Genomic DNA, 19,178 nt, shown 5'->3' with positions numbered 1-19,178 from the left:
AATCGTCTCACGAAACTGACATTCATAAGGTTTTTTTTCTTGCATCTCAGTTTGAAGCCAGGTTGAGCCGTGGGCTTTTTGCACAGTTTTGTAACGTTCATAACGAGAAGTTGGAAACGCATTTTTCAACTTTACCATGTCGCTGTGTGCTTATAATAACTCCAGAACTGCTGACTGGATTCTCATGAGATTTAATGTTTTTTCGATAGTTTCCAGTCTCGGTTGAAATCAGATAACGGACACTTTACATGACTGTGTGTGTACGCAGTACAAAGATCGTCGGAGCCCCGGTCCCCCCCCCCTGTCGGCCCCCGCGCTGCCCGTACGTCGTACTCTCCCATCCTGCGAGTGTGGGCGGGAAGTCTCTCCGAAATGTTCGAAACCGTCTACAGGGTTACACGCTGCTACACGACATTTCGGGACGTTTCGTTGAGTGGCAGTGCCACTGCCAGAGAGGCTGTGAAATTAGAAAGCACACACATTGAACGGCCTCGAGTGCCCCGTTACTGAAAGCGCCTAGTTCACAGATTGACGAGGGGACAGACTGGTACCATGACACCTCTCAGCTGTGAAACAAAAGTATCCCGAAATAAGGGAAGTGGGGGAACATAAGAGGGGGCACGCGGTAGCGTAGTTGGTTGAGACACTATGCTAAAAGCCGGAAGGTCGCGGGTTCGAATCCCGATAAGATGGATTTTTTTTTTCAATTTACCTAATCCTTCCAGCCGCACTATGGCCCTGGGGTCGACTCAGCCTCTAACAGAAATGAGTACCAGGAATGCTCCTGGGGGTTAAAGGGCGGCCGGCCGGCCGGCGCGTAAGGCTGACAACCTCACCGCCATCTGTGAGCCGATTGTCTAGATAATGTGGGACCCTCAACGTCTCACAACTCTGTGGGCCTTCATGGCCCGTTGCAGGGATAGCTTTTTCTTTTTAGGGAAGCATAAGAAGAATATGAAGAGGAACTAGGCGCAGGAAGCCAGGAAGAGTAACCGCAAAACAGCAGTTGGTGCGTGCTGTCTCCCTGAGAGAGGGTTGTCATGGCAACAGAGAATGTGAAGTAACTAACAGTGAACTGTGTGGGTCAGGGCGACGTGTGCAGTGCCGAGCGGAAGATTGAGGGCACGACGCGGCGCTCATCTCGCTTCTATTTATATATATGCATAGCGTCGAATGGTAGGATGAGTATGACGGATGAATTGGAACGGATCTGGAAGGAAGCGGTCGCGGCCTTTTCAAGGTAATTCGCCAAAAGAAAGTAATAGAAACTGGTGTCCGGGCCGGGTATGGAACCGGGAACCTCCCGATTGCAAGTCACAAAGCGTTACTGCTTGAGCCATGTTACCAGGCATTTCGTTTCGGAAAGTGATCTGGCCGCTGCTTGACCACACCAGGAGTAAGTTGCTGTAACCAGAATACGTTATGTCGGTCACTGAAAGTAGCCCCTTCACAAAACTGCCCCAGTAAATCCAAGGCGGTCTGGGAATGAGCACTTGTTGGCATTTGCATGCTGTAGCGATCGGTAGCGAAGGGGGCCTGACAGGACCCATATCTGTGGTGGGGACCGGAAGGGGCGGGCGGGCTGCCGGCAGGCCGGCCTTCATCCTTGGGCTCGAGGCCCAGATCCTCTGCCAACTCCATTCATGTCTGAACTGTTGTAACAAGTAGCTTTGCATTGTTGCCAAGTTGCGAACCAGTCGGTATGTCACACGAAGGCGTCCTCCCTATCAGCTGTAGCAGTTACCCAGTGCCTAGCTCGAGTCCCCCCTTGATGTGAATACGAGAATTGAGCGCACCCTCAAACCCTGCTTGCAAAAATGTCGTAGCAAAGTTTGCGGCCGTAAAGATTTGAGAGGAAGCCGCTGTGGCTTGTTGTAGAGCATCGTCTTGTACTGTACTAGGAGAAGCTGAGGAAATAATGTAAGCCCCTTCCGAGATCCTAACTATAAATCGGAAGGGTTAAAAAAGCATGCAGATTGTGTAGAGCAAGAACATATGCAGATATCGTCATTTAGAGCATGCGCAGAAGTGACTTTTCCATGGCAACGAGAAACGATAATGCCGTGTATGGTCCACTGGGCACTACATAACTGAAATTCGGCGGTGCCTTCTTTACTGTGACACGAGTTGAGGATCCAGGGTGAAGTCTCATTAGATATAGGCGTGCGTACTCCATTCCAGTTTCCACATGCTATCGAGTGAGGTGTGTAGTTTAACGCTGTCTCTCACAAATAGCGCACACAAATAGTAGTCGTGAATCATTTGCTGCACTTCACATATCAAATCAGATGAACAAATACGATGCACAGAAACGAAATACGCTCACTTGCTCGCGACCCGTTGCAAAACGTAGGTCCATAGAGCTTGGTAATGCCGTACATTTGTTTTTTACTTTTGCCGTAATAACCCGCAGCTGCGTAAATTCAGAGTTTTCACCGACTGTTACAAAACCTTTCGGCATAACGACGGGCTGCGTCATGGACTGCTGGGGTTTCATTCCCGGCAGGAGCAAGAGATTTTTCTTTGCTACAGCGTTCAGACTTGTCCTGGGGTCCACCCAGTAGTGGGGCTCTCGCCGGAGGTTAATCGGCCGGGGCGTGAACCTAACGGCTCACCATCTAGGTCCGAGGTCAAGAATGGTGGAGCTATACCTCCGGTTCCCCATACGTCTTCATGAGGTGGTACTTAAATAATTAATCACAGGGACAACTTTACCGTTTCCTTTCACAGAATGGTATCGAATTCTGTGAGCGTTTTCCGCTGCTTGGTATAGTGAATGTGCAGAAATCGCCACTTATTGAGAAGCTAATGGCGTCCTGATATCGGAGCGGATCAACGTCTTGCTACTAGACATTGGGTTTGGGTCGGTAGTTGGATGTACTGAAAGCTTATGACTCGTAACAACAAATAATTATAAAACTCTCGCTAATCTACGCATACTGCTAATCACCACAGGACACAATAAGTCTTCTCAGTCTGTTCCGTCTTCACTAGTTGCTAGGTAGCGGCTTATAACAATGAAGATCCCTCAGCTGTCGTGCTTAAGGCCAACCACCAACAGCAAGTACTGGCTTCCGACTCATGTCTAACTTAGAGGAAGTCAGAGTCACGTTACGACCGACTGTCAGTCGGCCAGTCAGTCTTGGTGTCAAGTTCATTTGGGGCCCAAGACCATATTTTTGTTTCTGTCATTTGCCTTCAAACCAAAGTTACCTTACGACAGACGGTCAGTCGGTTAGTCAGTCTTGGTGTCAAAACCCCATCTGGGACCCAAGATCAGATTTTTGTTGCTGTCAAACAGTTGCAGGTTTGTTGATGTGGGGCGCCCACTCCGATGAGAGGACGCGTCTGCCGTTTACAGTTGCTGCTGGTCCTCGCCAGTGCAGTCATTCTGGGGATCTAGTCCCACTGGTCTCATGACCGTGACCATATTTTACTGTCTTGTATTCGGTAGTAGATTCGAGAGTCTCTCGAGCAGGAGGGCATGGTCCCCGTGTTTATATCCCCCTGGAAGAGGGTGGCCCAGTTATGCCCCTCAGGCACTGGATTCCATTTTCGTTGCCTCCTTCGACTCACAGGGCTGCGGTGGAGGTATTCGCGACAGTTGTCTTGTCCCGTTGGCGAGCCTCGGCACTTACTGCATAGAAAACACCGTATGAAACAGTTCCTCTGTTTCTTATGTATCAGTTGCCGCGGGAACGTATTTACCGAGCAGTTGCATAGCAACGGCCGCTCTTCTCAGGCTCCACTATTCCGGCTCTCAGGCGTCACGTTGCAGTATATACAGATGGAACTTTCCTGTTGCGTATCTTCCCCGTGCGGAGGTGGGGTAGAATGCCTCCATCGCATCCCTGCGAGTCGTAGGAGGCGACGAATATGGAACTCAGTGCCTGGTGGTATAACCGGGCTACCATGTTCCTGGGGGATATAAATACGGGAACTTGGCTCTCCAGTCCTGCGGGACTCGGACCCGAGAATGACTACGCTGGCGAGGACCAGCAGCATCCTCTCGTCAGAGAGATATTACATGAAGACTATAACCGCAAGTGTTCAGTTGGAAAATAAAATTTCCGTGTCGTGGGTCTCAAGGGGCTTGACGCCAAGACAAACAGATTGGCGCTAAACGGCCAGTCGTAAAGTAACTCTGGCTGGTACTGCAAGATGTAATGAAGTCTCCTCTGTTCGGTAGTCGTGGCTGCTGAAGCGATGTGCAGGCTTGTGGTAGAGGTTTTAATTGCACGAGTATACTTGAGTTCTGTCACCTCAGGTATCAGCTGCTACACATTGTGATATCCCTTGTCTGTGATAATTGGCGACAGTGAAATTCGGTTGTGAAGTCGCGTGTGGTTGGTGCCGGGCTGGACAGTTGACAGACATGTTGACCCAGTTGGAGAACATGTGCGCAGGCTTGCGCATCCGCAAGAGGAGGAAGCCTCACCACCGCCTCGGCCGATACGGCAGCGCACTTACGAGGACAGGTAAGAAGAAAAAGAGGAGCATACAGCACACACATTATCTTTATGTGGCATCTGCTGTAAATTAAGCGCCTTTGCTGTTTGCCCACATAGTGTACGAGTATTGAGTGTTGTATTCAGTGAGGTGGGACCCGAATTTTTAAATATGAATAGACGAACTCGCTAAGTATTTATATTTAGAAGAAGGTTGTAGAGGAACACGCGGTTTATGTCCGGTATGCTTTTTCTGTGCCGGTCACAGTAGCCTAAGGTATGAACTGTCTTCGCCCGCTCGAACACTGGGGTCGTGGCTTCGAATCCCACTCGAGGCGTGGATGTTTGCTTGTGTTTATGTTGCCCTGTGTAGGTAGCTGCCTTGCGGCGGGTGATCCCCGGTCAAGCAGGCCTACCTACCGGAAGAAACTGTAAAACAGGCCAAGGTTCATCATGGACTGTACATACATTTTTTGTAAATTGCACGATGCTTCAGGAAATTAGGAGCGATCGGTCCCTTATTGTTACTGTACGATTCGTAACTTCCTCTAGGTTTGTAGGTGTCTCGTCGAGTGTAGTTCTCCGTAGCCTAGCGTTCTGAGTGTACCGTTTCAGCGGTTTTGGTTGAGACCTGGCATCAGAATGCTGGCTTACAGACGCAGGAACCCTGCTGATGCCGTGTGTCTGTGGCGGGAATTAGGTTGACAGTTTTTCACTTGAAGAGGTCGGAGAGTTTGTGTTTTTGCTGTTTGTCGGTCTGGCGTGTATTTAATTTATTTCGTATGTTATTTCTTGTATTACGTGATAACTTACAGTCTGATGCATATTATGGATTCTGTTTATTTTCACTTTGAATCTCCACTGCACAAACTTCATATAGAAGTTGTGAATCTGATACATATCGATATAGCTTGTTCTACCGCGTAGTACGTGATTAATAATTTCAAGTCTTAACATCCCTTGGCTTTATGCCACAGTTCCTGCTGCTGCGTGTGTGTTGTACATGCATGCGCTTTCTCGAACATCATAACGTGGGCTAGCACGGATCTTCGTGTGCGGAGCATTTCCGTCTCTTTCCCTCCCCTTGAAACCCCAGTCATTCAGGAAGTCGGGAACAGTAGGGGGGTGTGGTGCTGGCCGAGGAACCAGAAACTTCTTGTGCCGAGGCTTTTCGACTTCAACCGTCGCTGCCAACCCCTGTTTTGCAAAAGGGATGTGTTTCCTTGAAAGTGTATCGTCCAGTGGTAATAAAAGGTAAGACTATCCCTATAACAGGCCTTAGAGACCCATAGGGTCATGAGATGTCGAGGCTCCCACATTTTCTAGACAGTCGGGTCACAGATGGCGGTGAGGTTGTCAACCTTCCTTACCGGGTGCCCTTTACCCACAAGAAAATCCCTGGTGCTCATTTCTGTTAGAGGCTGAGTCAACCCCAGGGCCATAGTGCGACTGGAAGGATTAGGTCAATTGAAAGAATCCAATGGCACTCATCGGGAATCGAGCCCGCGACCTTCCGGCATGTAACATAGTGCCTCAACCAACTACGCTACCACGGTAGGATGATGGATGAATTGAAAGGGATGTGGACGGAATGGGTCGTGGCATATTTTAGGACGCCGTACCCGCATCTGCCTGGCGGGACTGAGGAACAGTGCGGAGGAAGTATTTCAGCTAGAGCAGTCGGTTCAAGCTGACAGCTTCAACCAGCTTGTTCGTGATGTTGCTGACGATAAATAGCGATTACTCTCCTACACAGCATTAACCTGTTCGTCTCTGTGTTGAAGGCGCAGAGTGTTTTCTGGGAGGTGCGGACCGAATGTCTAAGTACGATGTAGGTGAACGTGTGAACGGCCCTTAGATTTAAAGGGGATATCGGCGCTGGTAAGCAACACAAGTGATGAACATTTGAGAGCATCCGGTTTATTTGGGAACTTGGTCTGTCGCTCTGAGGGGAGGACAGACTCAGCTCAGGGTACAGGAGAGCGAACATTGGGATTTATCATGGAGAGGTCTCAGGCGGCTGCAGGAAATCGTGAACCATAATGAGAGACGTCATGGGGTTTCTCCTGCCTGAGGGATTGGTCAAGAAATGGCCCGAAGGTTCGCAAGAGCCTCTCCGAAGTCAACTGAATGCGGTTCAACTTGAGATCGGCAAGCGGAATGAACAGACTGAGTTAAACTTAAGGGTGAAGATGGACGCAGCAGGCTCCTCCTGCACGTCGCCGCAACCCAGATGACAGTCATTTTCGTATTCATCACCGTGAGAACATCAGACCTCACACATTGTCGTTCGTGATCTGTCGCGTGTGCTCGCCGTTATTTGTTCTGCTTTGAAAGGCAACAGTCATGTCACACTGTGCCGACAGCGCCCTAAAGCAAAAAAAGTAAATAAATGAGTAAAAAGGAACAGTAGCGTCACGACGAGGATGTGTTTGCAGGAAGATGGTTCGTGTTAGATCTTAGATTTCAGTTCTTAGGTATCACAATCTAGGCGGAAGAGCAGACTCATTGGAAGATGATTTGAGCGCCTTTTGATGCTGGTACAAGCACATCTGCAAATTTGGCAACAGTGCCACCGTTTTAAAAGAAATTTCATTATGTAACTGCTTTTCGGGTAATCCTGTTTCTATGCGTTGTGCTTACTGCCCATTGGCCCACAATGCCCTTTTTTAAATGTGAGACTCTTGGATAGTGCCTTGTTGTAGGCAACCACCTCTTCCTTCCACACGTTTCATTATTTGCAAGTCACCCTACACTCGCCACTGTATAGTGTCACGAACACGAGACTCTATCTATAGATCCATGTTTTCTTCATTTTCTGCTGTTGTAGTTGTTCAGATATGTAACTAACTTAACCTCCAGAAGCTAGAAATTCATCTTAATATTTAAAAATTCAGTCCCTGCCCCGCAAAAAGACTGAGTCCTCGTTAATGCTATTCAGGAATGGCCGTGCTATAGCTCAAGCGGTTAGTCGCTGGCTTCCCACCGCGGCGGCCCAGGTTCGATCCTGGGTCCAGTCAAGTGGGATTTGTGGTAGACAAAGTGGCGCTGGGGCAGGTTTTCTCCGAGTACTTCGGTTTCCTCTGCCAATCTTCATTCCACCAATTGCTCCACAATCACCCTGACCTATCATCTGGGGCTGGTACAATAGGCCAGAAGTGGCCGCAGTACAAGGGACTTAGTCCCACCCCACTAGCAATAAAAAAAACGTGTAAGATTTGAGGCTTTCACGGCGGTGACTAAGAAGATAGCAGTCTTCTGGGATTTGGCACCGTGTATATGTGGTGTTAAGCAGACTGCTTTTACCGGTTCTCACGGTCTCTTTGCTTGCACATTCTTATATATTTTTTCTTCTACCCTGAAGATGGAGGCGATACGTTCCTCCGAAACGTCGGTTAACACCACATATACACGGTGCCAAATCCCAGAAGACTGCTATCTTCAATAAAAAACCTTCAGTAACGGCCTGCGTCACAATCTGACGGCACATCCTCAGACACGGAACAGCATTTCCATGGGAGGCGGTAGGTGTTTGTGTTAGCCGATCTGATCAAACGCCGCTCGAATGCATAGCGTTACATGAAGGTGCGTGGCTTCGGAAAGAAGTCGACATTCATCAATTGCGCCACGGCACTGTCGTTTCCTTCCATCCGATGTGGCGTCGACGTCGGCTGTGGGATTGTTATGAAGGGGCCCCTGATGTACGCGTGTAGGCACCCAGCGCGAAGCTGACGACGCTGGCGTGCCGGCGCGAGTGCGAAGGGTCCGTTGCCTCTCGGCGGATCAATGCTCCGTCCGCGCCGCGCCGCGCGCCACTGAGGGGAGGGGGTGCACCGCCGTCTGGAGGGCGTCTTCCCAAGTAGGAAGCGCGGTTTGTTTTTCAGCACATACTTCATCTGGCCTTCCTCAACACTTTGCCTTTCGGAGCGGAGTGGTCGCTGCAGGTGCCACCTGCTTTACCATTAAAAACTGCATTTCCTCCATACAGTGCATTTCTGTGTTTCGTGCGAATATTTCTGAAGACGGCACTGACCATAACTACGTATAACAAACTGACCGACCCCCTCTCTAGAAGCTACTAGTTGCTCAGCCATGCACGATATTCCCAACATTTTGTGGATCATAGAGTTTTATTATTGTGTTCACAGCTCCGGCCATTGCTCACTGTTCTGTTCCAGACGAATCGAGCCGCCCTCTTTCTTTCTCTGATATATTTTAATACTGACCTCCCATCTAATCTAGGTCTTCTTAATTGTCTCTCTTCTTCAGGCTTTCCTATCAAAAGTTTGTATGCATTCCGCTCCGTGCGTGCTACATGCTCTGCCATTTCATTCTCCTTGACAATTCTAATTATGCCATCCCATTTGAGTCCAAATATTCTCCCAAGCATCCTGTTGCCAGGTACCAAGTTTCACACCCATACAAAACTACAGACAAAATTATAGTTTTGTATGCGTTAATCTTTATGTTTTTAGACACCAGGTGAAACGACAAAAGGTTCTGAACTGAATGGCAACAAGCACCGCCAAAATTTAATCGGCTCTTAATTTCCTCATGAGTCATATGTTCATTTGTTAATGTTTCTCACAAATATCTGACCATTGCCACATTTTGCAAAGGATTTATTATGTAGTGTTATGATTTTTCCCTGCATGCAGCAACGACCACTTGGCGGTGCAGCGTGTTGTATATTGTTAAGGAGAGTTAGGAGACCAGGTGCATGCATTAGTGGCCTAGCGCTAGGGTCTTGTTCTCAACTCTTCTTGACAGCAACTCCATTTTTAAACACGATACAGCCCTTGACACGGGCAAACATTTAGCAACTGTTTGAACAAGGTTTTTGAAATTTCGTTATCACGAAAACAGTGAAAGTGTATATTTTCCAAGATGCACAAAATAATACATTGATACAGATATGTTTGGTATATTCTGTTATTCACAAAAAGGCAATTCTTTGCTTTGCTTGTTAATCCCGACTTGCTGTGCATTATGTCATATGTTACTTCCTCTGTCTAAGCCCGCCCGACGTCCTGTTCCAAGATGCCTCCATCTTCAGGGTGAAGAATAATCTGAGCAGGCAGGAAACAGAAGGCAAGGCGTGCCTCAGTCTCACAGTGTTATTGACTGTTGTTTATCTCTTCTTTTCTTTTGTGTGCACACTGTACCTTCATCTTGCCATTGTGTCTGTCTGTCTCTTTTTTGCTCTGTGGGTTTTTGTTAGTCATTGGATGGTCCAGAATCACACATTTGAATCATGCTTAGGCCCTATATAAAGTTCCTAGTGTTCATCACCAGGAAATATGACTCCCCAGATCGTTCTCTGAAGATCTCGTTCTTCTTCTCTTACTTCTCCTGCTCTCCCTCTTTCTTCTCTGTTTTCTCCCTCCTCCCTCCTTCTCCTCCTCTCTGTCTTACATATCCACACAAATTCAGAGGTTCGAGCTGCAGTGGCAGCTATGTGTTGATATAATGCAGCCAAAATATATACCCTCTTAAGAGTTTAAATTTGAAACGCCCTCATATTTCTTTGGGGGGCGTGTGTCTTAAAAATGAACACAGGCTTACGTAGTGCTGAAAGAGGAGACTGCATGGGAGGTGATTTTATCATTGCTCCAGAAGGACTTCTCTGCAAAAGGCGAGATCACTGATTACATAATCAGATAATGGAAAGATAAGGATTGATGTTCAAGCTTTTTCAGAGCTGCACAGTGAGAGATACCGCTTCTGAGTTGTTAGTGCGCAGTTTGAAGCCTGTTTTCTGTTGCCCCACAGAGGCATTGCTGCAGAGCCGTCCTTTGCCGCACATCCCAGACCTGCCTGACAGTGATCCACCTGGCAGTCTTCAGGGGGGTGCCACTCCAGGATCTGGAAGCCAGTCGGGTACAGGAGGCTCCGGCTCAGGTACTGCCGCTCCAGGAACCCCATTGCCTTTGGATGCAGCTAACAGATGGACCTCGAAGGAGAACCTGCTGGCACAGGAAGAGGATGATCCTCAGTTGTTTGTGGCATTGTATGATTTCCAGGCTGGAGGCGAAAACCAGTTGAGCCTCAAGAAAGGTGCGTCCATCAGAGAATGGAAATCTGTGTGACTCTAGTTCCTCGGTTTTGGATAAATTCTTCAGATCAGGAAAGAAGTTGAATCGAGAATATGAAGGGGTTTGTTAGAGCCAGCTCCCCTGTTACATTGCCAGGAGAACTAAATAGTTAATGTGCACAAGAAGACAGACCTCCACCCTTTGCCCTGCCCAGCTTATAGAATAGTAGTCACTAGAGTTTGAAACTTAAGGTAGAAAAGTAAGGTTGTCCTGTAGTATCACATTATGAAGGCAGATAGGAGCATGTAGTAAAACTCCGCCCATTTTTAACTTGAGCACTAGGTGAAAATTTGGTTAGGTTCACACATGCTGCTGTACAGGCACTCGTTTTAGAGGAGGCTGGGTTGGATTCAGAACTTGTCTGGATATTGTGACACACAAAATCCTTACTCTTTCCATGTGTATGAACTCCCTGTCATCCAGCCTGCAGCCACTGAGACACCAATAAAATATAGTGTTTAAAACATAGACATGTAGTTATATTGCATTAGCCCTTTTAAGCACTATAATTTACTGTATGTACCATATATTTTAACATTTGAAAATTACGCGTTTTACTCACAAATTTTATTTATTTTGGACAGTTTTCAGAATAAGCAGTGATTGCTTTTCAAAATAACATTGCCTTGGAGGTTTTTTTAATGAAGGTACCCTGTGTTTTCAGTGAAGTTAGAACTTAGTTTCTAAAAGTTTAGGGGGATTTCAGGCTTCAGAGGGCTATGAATCGTTGGTAGTATGGTCATACTCTCATGAATGTGTTAGTGAAATCATTACTGCCACAGTGCTGCAGAGTATTAGAACTGCATGGGCACTGACTGCATTGTGAAATGACTGTAAGACAACACATACAACATTAAACATGTTGGCAGATCATATGGTGCAAGTTGCTTTTATTGGTAATGTGGGAATGCTCAACTAGGTAGACATCATGTTTGTTGATTTGATAAAATGCTTTGTTGTTTTCCCCATCAGACCACATAATTTGTATCACAATATTGGTATAATACTGACATGAATTCACACAACATGACAGCCTTCTGTCAGTAGTATCTTCATGAAGCCTCATGAACCAGTCTCAGTTCTCTGTTGTCACATAAACAGTCCCTCTGTTTCAGAGTGTGTCTATTCTTGGTCCTGTGCATTCTGACTTTTCTTGAATTTCATGGACTCCTGCACGCCTCGGTGTCTGAGATCGAAACTGTTTGGGCCAAGCGTGTTGATAATGTGGCTGTTGTCATTTCATGAGTTCATACAGTTCCTTATGGTGCCATCAGTACAACAGCCTTGTATTAGTAGTGTTTTTATTCTTACCCATGACCTGTTTCGAACCTATTTCTGGGTCCCCTGAATCACCATACCATACATTTTAATAGAACATTGGTCCCTTGTTCATAAATCTGTATTATCCAACTGGATATCTATTTTATGGCCACAGAATGAAAATTGCAAATATAAATGTGCAAATATGCAAGCAATAAAATTACTTCAAATGTAATGCAATGTAAGTGCGAGAATACGGGTGATATTTGTGTAAGTGTACATGTGGTTCATGTTTTTTCTGTCTCTATAGTTGGTTTCTTGTTGATTTCCTGCTTAGTTGGGTTAACATTTTTATTAAAATTGAAATGCTAAAAATAGCACTAAAGTTGCATGTGGGAAAGTTGTGGCTTCCCATCCTTGTTTCATTTGTGTGTTGGTTTTTGAAAACTTTTGTAGCTGCATGAACTGATGTACACTTTCTTTATTTTCCTTTATGGTGGATGTAGTAGCATTGTGGTTTCATGTATGGAACTTCCTTCATAGGATTCCTTTGTTATCTGTTCTTGTATGTGGCGTTTCAGTTTCTCTTATGTGTGATGTCCTGTACTTAGTAATGTAGTGAGCTTGTTATTGTGGTGTTGAACTGTAATAGGGTCGAAACATGCAGCAGGTAATACCCAGCAAGTGCAATGGATGTGATGCTACATGGACAAGTGTTATGTAAGAGAGGTTAGTGTTGCTAGTGTGCAGTAACGTATGCAGCTCTCTGTTTTTCTCACAGTTAATATTAAACATGATCTCTGCATTTTGTGAGTGAATATTAAACATGTGTTTTTTTTTTTGGACAGTGTTCATTGTCTTATGTTCTGTTCTTTCCAACACAGCGTTTTAAAGACTCGATCTCTTTCCATTCTGGGCTAGAAAACCGAAATTAACGGTTGTGGGGATTCGTTGTGCTGACCATGAAACACCCTCTATCCGTTAAACTTGGCACTAACTTTGCTGACAAGCAGCGGTCGCTCAGTATAGTTTGCTTGCGGACTAAAACCACAGAGTTTCTTTGTTGTTTGATATATTTCCATTATCTGTTGTAAGGGGAAAATATCCCTAATTGGTTTAGCCCAATAGTCACTAGTCTTCATGACTAGCTCTTTCTAACAGGTTCAGCTGGGTAGGAACCTTTCGTCCCTTGTACGCCATGACAGAACAGATCCAGTTTTAGGAACATTTTGTTTGAAGAAGCTCAAGATGATTTAGATGCCCAAACTGGCAGTAATGTTTATATTTGTTGTGTTTGCAGGGGAGCAGGTTCGCATCCTGAGTTACAACAAGAGTGGCGAGTGGTGTGAGGCACATTCTGCTGCAGGACAGGTGGGCTGGGTCCCATCCAACTATGTGACTCCAGTTAACTCTTTAGAGAAACACTCATGGTACCATGGCCCTATCTCACGTAATGCTGCTGAATATTTACTGAGCTCTGGCATCAACGGTAGCTTCCTGGTACGAGAGTCGGAGAGCAGCCCTGGCCAGCGGAGCATATCTCTACGTTATGAAGGTCGCGTTTACCATTATCGAATTAATGAAGATGCTGAAGGAAAAGTAAGTACAGTAGCCAAGTTCATATTTTGGTATTAGCTAGAAACTGATTTCAACTTTAAATTCTTTGGGGAACTTGTGCGGGTCTAATGGGCAAAAATGCCATTCCTAACCACAGTATTGTGTCTAAGGGTAATAAGACTGCAGAGGTTAAGATGAAGTTACTTCATTGCTTAATTAAGCATGACCATGAAGATGTACAAGGGGGTCGAGGTATAGATCCATGCATTTTTAACCTTAACACTGGGTCAAGGTTACTTTATGTCTTTAGTATACATTATAGTTTATGGCAGAAATATGAGGTGTTGCTGTGTACTGTATCAACAAAGATGGTTGAGAGTTTGGTTGAAATGTGTGCATGTTATAATCACATGTCCAGATCTTGTTTGTACCTTAGTGACTGCAAATATATGGTGCACCAGAGTACAATCACATGTAACAAATTCCTACATAAGATAGTTTTGCTGTGATGCAGTTTTTCTGCAATCACCCTGTACTGAGAAGGCACTACTTCAGAAGTGATAAATTGTAATTAGGAAGCATAATTTTGTGATGTCTGTTCCAGAAAACAATTTCATACTTTTTAATTTTTTTAATCACGTAACCAAAGTGATGTTTGGAGTTTTATTTTGAATTCATCATACATTAATTTTTGTTGCATTTAATTACATATTCACCAGTGTGAGAACCTCAGATCTCTCATGTGCTGTTGTCACTTGTTACAGGTGTATGTCACGACTGAAAGTAAATTCAATACCCTAGCAGAGCTCGTACACCACCATTCGATGCATTCTGATGGTCTAATCACCCAGCTTCTGTACCCAGCTCCAAAGCACAACAAACCAACAGTATTTGCACTCAGTCCAGGTGTGTTTGTGTAACTCATGCTATTTATTTTACAGGTTCATTGTGCATATGGGTTTATATTCTTCATGGTGTTTTTGCTAGTTTCATCGTATGTTCGTACACAGTTCGGGTGCCTTCACAATGTTCACGTTATGCTGCTGGCTCCACTGTTGTGTTTTGTGAATTGAATCTTTGATTCCTGAGAACTACATGAATTGTTAAACCTCTCTGTATCATAAACAAGATGCTGTGTCTCAAATATGAATGCTGATCCCTTGTATCTTGTGTTTTAATGTGGTTAAAATAAAAGACCTTCCTGTTATCACTTGACAGATGAAACTACCTGTGATATTCCCATCACATAACAGAGAGCAGAACATGAGATTTGGGGTTGCTGCGGCATTGAGTACGAAGATTTCGATCTTCTGGGAGGTGACTGTATGTAGTTTGGTAGGCTGATACCAACTCTTTAGAGGAATGTACTGCCTGCAGAACTTCTCTGAGACATTGGTACCCACATGCTTCACTACATAGCATCATAATCCAGAAGACCAGAGCATGAATCTCCTCTGCCATGAAAGTATAGGATTATTTACTTTTGTTGTAATACGGATGTACTGTATTGCAGAACCAGACGAATGGGAGGTGAACCGCACCGACATAGTGATGAGGCATAAGCTGGGTGGCGGTCAGTATGGTGACGTGTATGAGGCTGTTTGGAAGCGCTACAATATGACTGTTGCTGTGAAGACCCTCAAAGTTAGTTCCTTCTAAAACTATTCATGATTCTGGTTTATGCCCTTACTCTCATGGGAATCATTTCTTGCCTAACTTTGTGTCCACACAGTTTGCAAAAACTATTTTTCCCTCATAGAGGAAATAGTGTAAAATTGTTTATGCTTGTCCTTAAATTAGTTCTTCAGAGCATGAAATTTGACTAAGTAATATTTAAAAATTTAGTTCCAACCCCACAGAAAATGCAGTGTCTCCATTAACAAGACCAACCAGTTAATAAATACAGTGTGTGTCTGTGTAGAGAGAATGCACATGTGATGTATCAGGAGAGCATACTGCCTCCATCTTCAGGGTGGAGGATGGAAGCAGTGTGTTTCTCCAAAATGGTGAGCATGATCTACCAGACTGCACGTTGTCACATTCTAGGAGACACATTCAAAGACATTGAAGGCTCCTAGTGTCAGTTGTATTGTGGGCCATTCCTGGCTTACACAATAGCAGCACAAAATTAGATGAGTCCTACATTTTGACTGCATTCGTTGCTGTTATGTAAAACTAACTGTTCTGTCAATTACTCCTTTCTGAAAATGCATCATTATACTGAGGCCTCAGGAAGGAGGCCCATGAATTGTTAGGCTTTCCACTGTCTGTCTACTGTGCTATAAGCCAGAAGGTTGCTGGTTAGATTCCCAGTGAGGTTGTCGGATTCTTCGATTGACCTAATCCTTCCATCCACACTCTGACCTTTGGGTCGAGACACAGCCTCTGACAGAAATGGGTGCCAGGAATCTTCTTGGGGGTAAAGGACAACCAGTGCGTAAGGCTGACAACCTCACTGCCATCTTTGAGCTGACTGTCTAGAAAACATGGGATAGCTTTACATTTTATATATATAGCCTTTCCTGCCACTGTGATCTCTGTCAACCAGCCTGACAGGCTTTGAGGGGTTGATTTCTGGACATTTTTCTGTATGGTCAATATGGTACAGTATAACAGATCTGTTGTTTTCTTGCTCCCTGCAGGAAGACACAATGGCCCTGAAAGATTTCCTGGAAGAAGCGGCCATCATGAAGGAGATGAAACACCCAAACTTGGTACAGCTGTTGGGTAAGTGCTTGCATTGTGCACTGCATTGACCTTTTGAGTTCATCTAATTAATATTTAATAATTCACTTACTACAGCACAGGAAACATGCCATTACTGTTACAAAAATCAATCAATTGATGCTGTTTACTGAAATAAGCACTTCAGTTTGACAACCATACAAAACAGTTAAGTGTCCAAAATACAAAATTGTTTAATATGAAAGCAGGTGGCACATATGGTCAGAGATCACATACCCCCACAGATAGGGTCAAATTGTATGAATGTTGTCAGTGACGTGATCCCAGAAATTAAGCCAAGGCTCTGCTTCATTCAAGTGCTCTCAGACAGGTTGTTAAAAGGGGGTTGAACAGCACGAAATATATTCAGACCTTAAAATTAGTGGTACCATATTGCAACGGTAGTGAATATGATACCGGACTTAATGATTGTACCTTGCATTGTTTAGAAAGTGGGCTGGGTAGCTCAGCGAGTGTCATGAGTAGGCTGTATGTTTGGGGTTTGCTTCTAGAAAGATCAGTGATTTTTCTTTTCACCACAGTGTTCATTCACACTGGCCCTAGGGCACAGTCAGCCTCTTATCCAGTAATTATTGGGAGCACTTTCACTGTGTGTAAAGTAAGGGGACACAGGAAAGCCAAGGCTCTTAGTGAAGTGTAATGATAGTTATGTTTCGGAATGCCAGGTAGTGAGTGCCCATTGTCACTACTGCATGCAAGTTACATATCTGGTTATTGAACTGAGGTAATAATGCTGAATAATATGGCTTCCAGAGTAAGCAGCCAATCAGTTTGGATATCATATTTTGTGCGCTTCTTGAGATGCTGACAGTCACACAGCTACTCAAAAAGTTACCCATCCTGTGTGGAGCCTACAGCCCGCCACTGAACCATGTGACTCCAGTCTCCTTCTTTACCTCCCATTTCTTTAAGATCTATCCTCATCACCCCCTCTGTTGTACTGCATATGTGATCTCTCCCATACATGCTACATACCCTGCCCATCTCATCATTCTTGACTTTGTCACTCTGTATTTAACTCTCTCTCTCTCTCTCAGTACTCTCAGTACCCCGTTCTCAAACATCTTGATTCTGTATTCTTCCCTTAGGGCGAGGGACTAGGTTTCACTCCTGTACAAAACACCAGGTAAAATTATAGATCTGTGTAGTATAATCATATTTTTTTTTAAAGAAATAAGAAGGCTGGAAGATGAACATTGTGAACTGAGTGGTAGCAGGCATTCCCTGAATGTAATCTGCTTCTAATTTCTTTTGAGATGTAATGCACTTAACTCAAAAGGATTTATGTTATAATTTTGTCATGCATTCTTCTAGTGAAACATTGTCATATTTTATCTGCATTTACTCGCAGACCAATCTGTTTTCAAGCCTGTTGGTTTTTCATTGTGGTATTTATGTTTTTTCCCAGCAAATGTACATCATCTTCAAAGACCAAAAGCTGATGTCTCCAATTTGATATTTGTCTTCTGAACAGCTTATTGAAAAGCAGTGGTGATAAAGTATTTTGTTTGATACAGTAGTGTATGCGATTGACTTACATCTCCATGTTGCACTTTTGCAGGGCGTTTGTATGGTAGGCATCTTGTGGCATCTGCTTTATTTGTGTCCTAAGCAGACTGGCTGTTATGATCTTAGAATTTGTGAATTGCTATTGCTTATTGAATGACCAAGAGTGCAGCAGAGTATATTAGGCCAGACCAGGCTACCAGCCATAGACTATATTGATGATGATGATGATAATGATCCTCTATGACAGGTGTGTGCACACGAGAGCCTCCATTTTATATCATCACAGAATTCATGAGTAAGGGGAACTTGCTGGACTACTTGCGTAATGGGAACAAGGACCAAATCAATGCTGTGGTGCTTATGTACATGGCCACCCAGATTGCTGGTGGCATGAGCTACCTCGAGAGTCGCAGTTTCATCCACAGGTAATGACATGATCTTGGTTTCTGGGACAAGGGAAGGCCCAAGTCTTCTCGTATTTGTTTTGTTTTGAGAGTTGAGAATACTGAATGATCCCCATGTATCTATACATAAAATGGTAATGCTTGCTTTCCTGTCAGTATGAATGTGAGTAGCTGGGGGTGGTAGCAGCCAGGCCTCTGCTCCATGTGCCCCAGATTTTTAGAAACAAATCTGAATTTGGAAACAAAAAGGAAATATACCAAATATTAATATGAAAGACTTAAAGTACTGAAAAAATGTTTGGCATGAATAGAAAATCAGAAAGTTGAGCAGAATCTGTACTGAAGGCTGTCACATTGGGGCATCACGTCCAGTGGAAAGAAGCGGTTTCACTTCTCTGGCCTGGCCTATTTCAGTTGAAAATCAATTCTGAAACACATGATGCCATCCCATTGATAGAAGGCCCAGCCTATTGCAGAGCCTGTTGCTGCATTATAAATAAATGTCGACATACAGCCATGCCCTTGTCTACAGGGTGGTCAGAAGCATGGTTCTGAGTGATGCTGTAGCTGTTGCAGTGAGGTTGGTGGATAAGGGTTAATAGTTGCCCAGAGCTAATGTAATTGATATTGTGCTTCATGTGTTACTGCTTGCAACAGAGATCTGGCAGCTCGGAACTGCTTGGTAGGGGAAAACCATCTGGTGAAAGTGGCAGACTTCGGACTAGCACGCCTGATGAGGGATGACACATACACAGCACATGCTGGTGCCAAGTTCCCTATCAAGTGGACAGCTCCCGAGGGTCTGGCCTACAACAAGTTCTCTACGAAGGTACGTGGGGTGGGGACTGTGACAGTGTGGCAAGTTTGTCCATTAACCCGTTGCCGTGGTTCGTCGTGTATGTTTCGTCAGGGATTTAAATCGTCTGGGGGGGTTCGACGTGTATGTTTCGTCCAGCTGCACACGTATGTTATAACGCCCATAATAATTGATGGTTTTGCTGTAGATTGTTAGATTTTTCACTGGCCTGTTGTCAGGAGGACTGTATTTAATGACACACGCGTTTAAGAGCGCTAAGTCGTCGTTACATATGCCTGTCTTGCAGCAACGTTCCTGTGGCTATTGCGAGCTGTTTCTGTTATGAATGATGTGTTTTGTTTGC

The 19,178-nt window shown here is 44.8% G+C and overlaps 1 protein-coding gene across 5 annotated transcripts in view; it reads left to right on the top strand.

The window, feature by feature from the left end:
* Nucleotides 1-19,178, top strand: part of LOC111874215 (tyrosine-protein kinase Abl) — a 50,461-nt gene that overhangs the window by 15,359 nt on the left and 15,924 nt on the right. For 3 of the 5 annotated variants that reach the window (XM_023869542.2, XM_023869546.2, XM_023869534.2), the window contains exons 2-8: nucleotides 10,221-10,505; nucleotides 13,104-13,402; nucleotides 14,125-14,266; nucleotides 14,874-15,004; nucleotides 16,003-16,087; nucleotides 17,862-18,039; nucleotides 18,676-18,847. In XM_023869542.2, coding sequence (XP_023725310.1) covers nucleotides 10,221-10,505; nucleotides 13,104-13,402; nucleotides 14,125-14,266; nucleotides 14,874-15,004; nucleotides 16,003-16,087; nucleotides 17,862-18,039; nucleotides 18,676-18,847 — 1,292 coding nt within the window. Of the gene's footprint in view, nucleotides 1-4,392; nucleotides 4,479-10,220; nucleotides 10,506-13,103; nucleotides 13,403-14,124; nucleotides 14,267-14,873; nucleotides 15,005-16,002; nucleotides 16,088-17,861; nucleotides 18,040-18,675; nucleotides 18,848-19,178 lie in introns of those variants that run through there. The other 2 variants (XM_023869551.2, XM_033755408.1) reach the window with 2 other exon arrangements.

The sequence above is a fragment of the Cryptotermes secundus genome, unplaced genomic scaffold (assembly GCF_002891405.2).
Source record: "Cryptotermes secundus unplaced genomic scaffold, Csec_1.0 scaffold47, whole genome shotgun sequence".
Classification (NCBI taxonomy): Eukaryota; Metazoa; Arthropoda; class Insecta; order Blattodea; family Kalotermitidae; genus Cryptotermes; species Cryptotermes secundus.
Note: the sequence above shows the minus strand (reverse complement) of the source record. Positions and strands in the feature narration are given on the sequence as shown.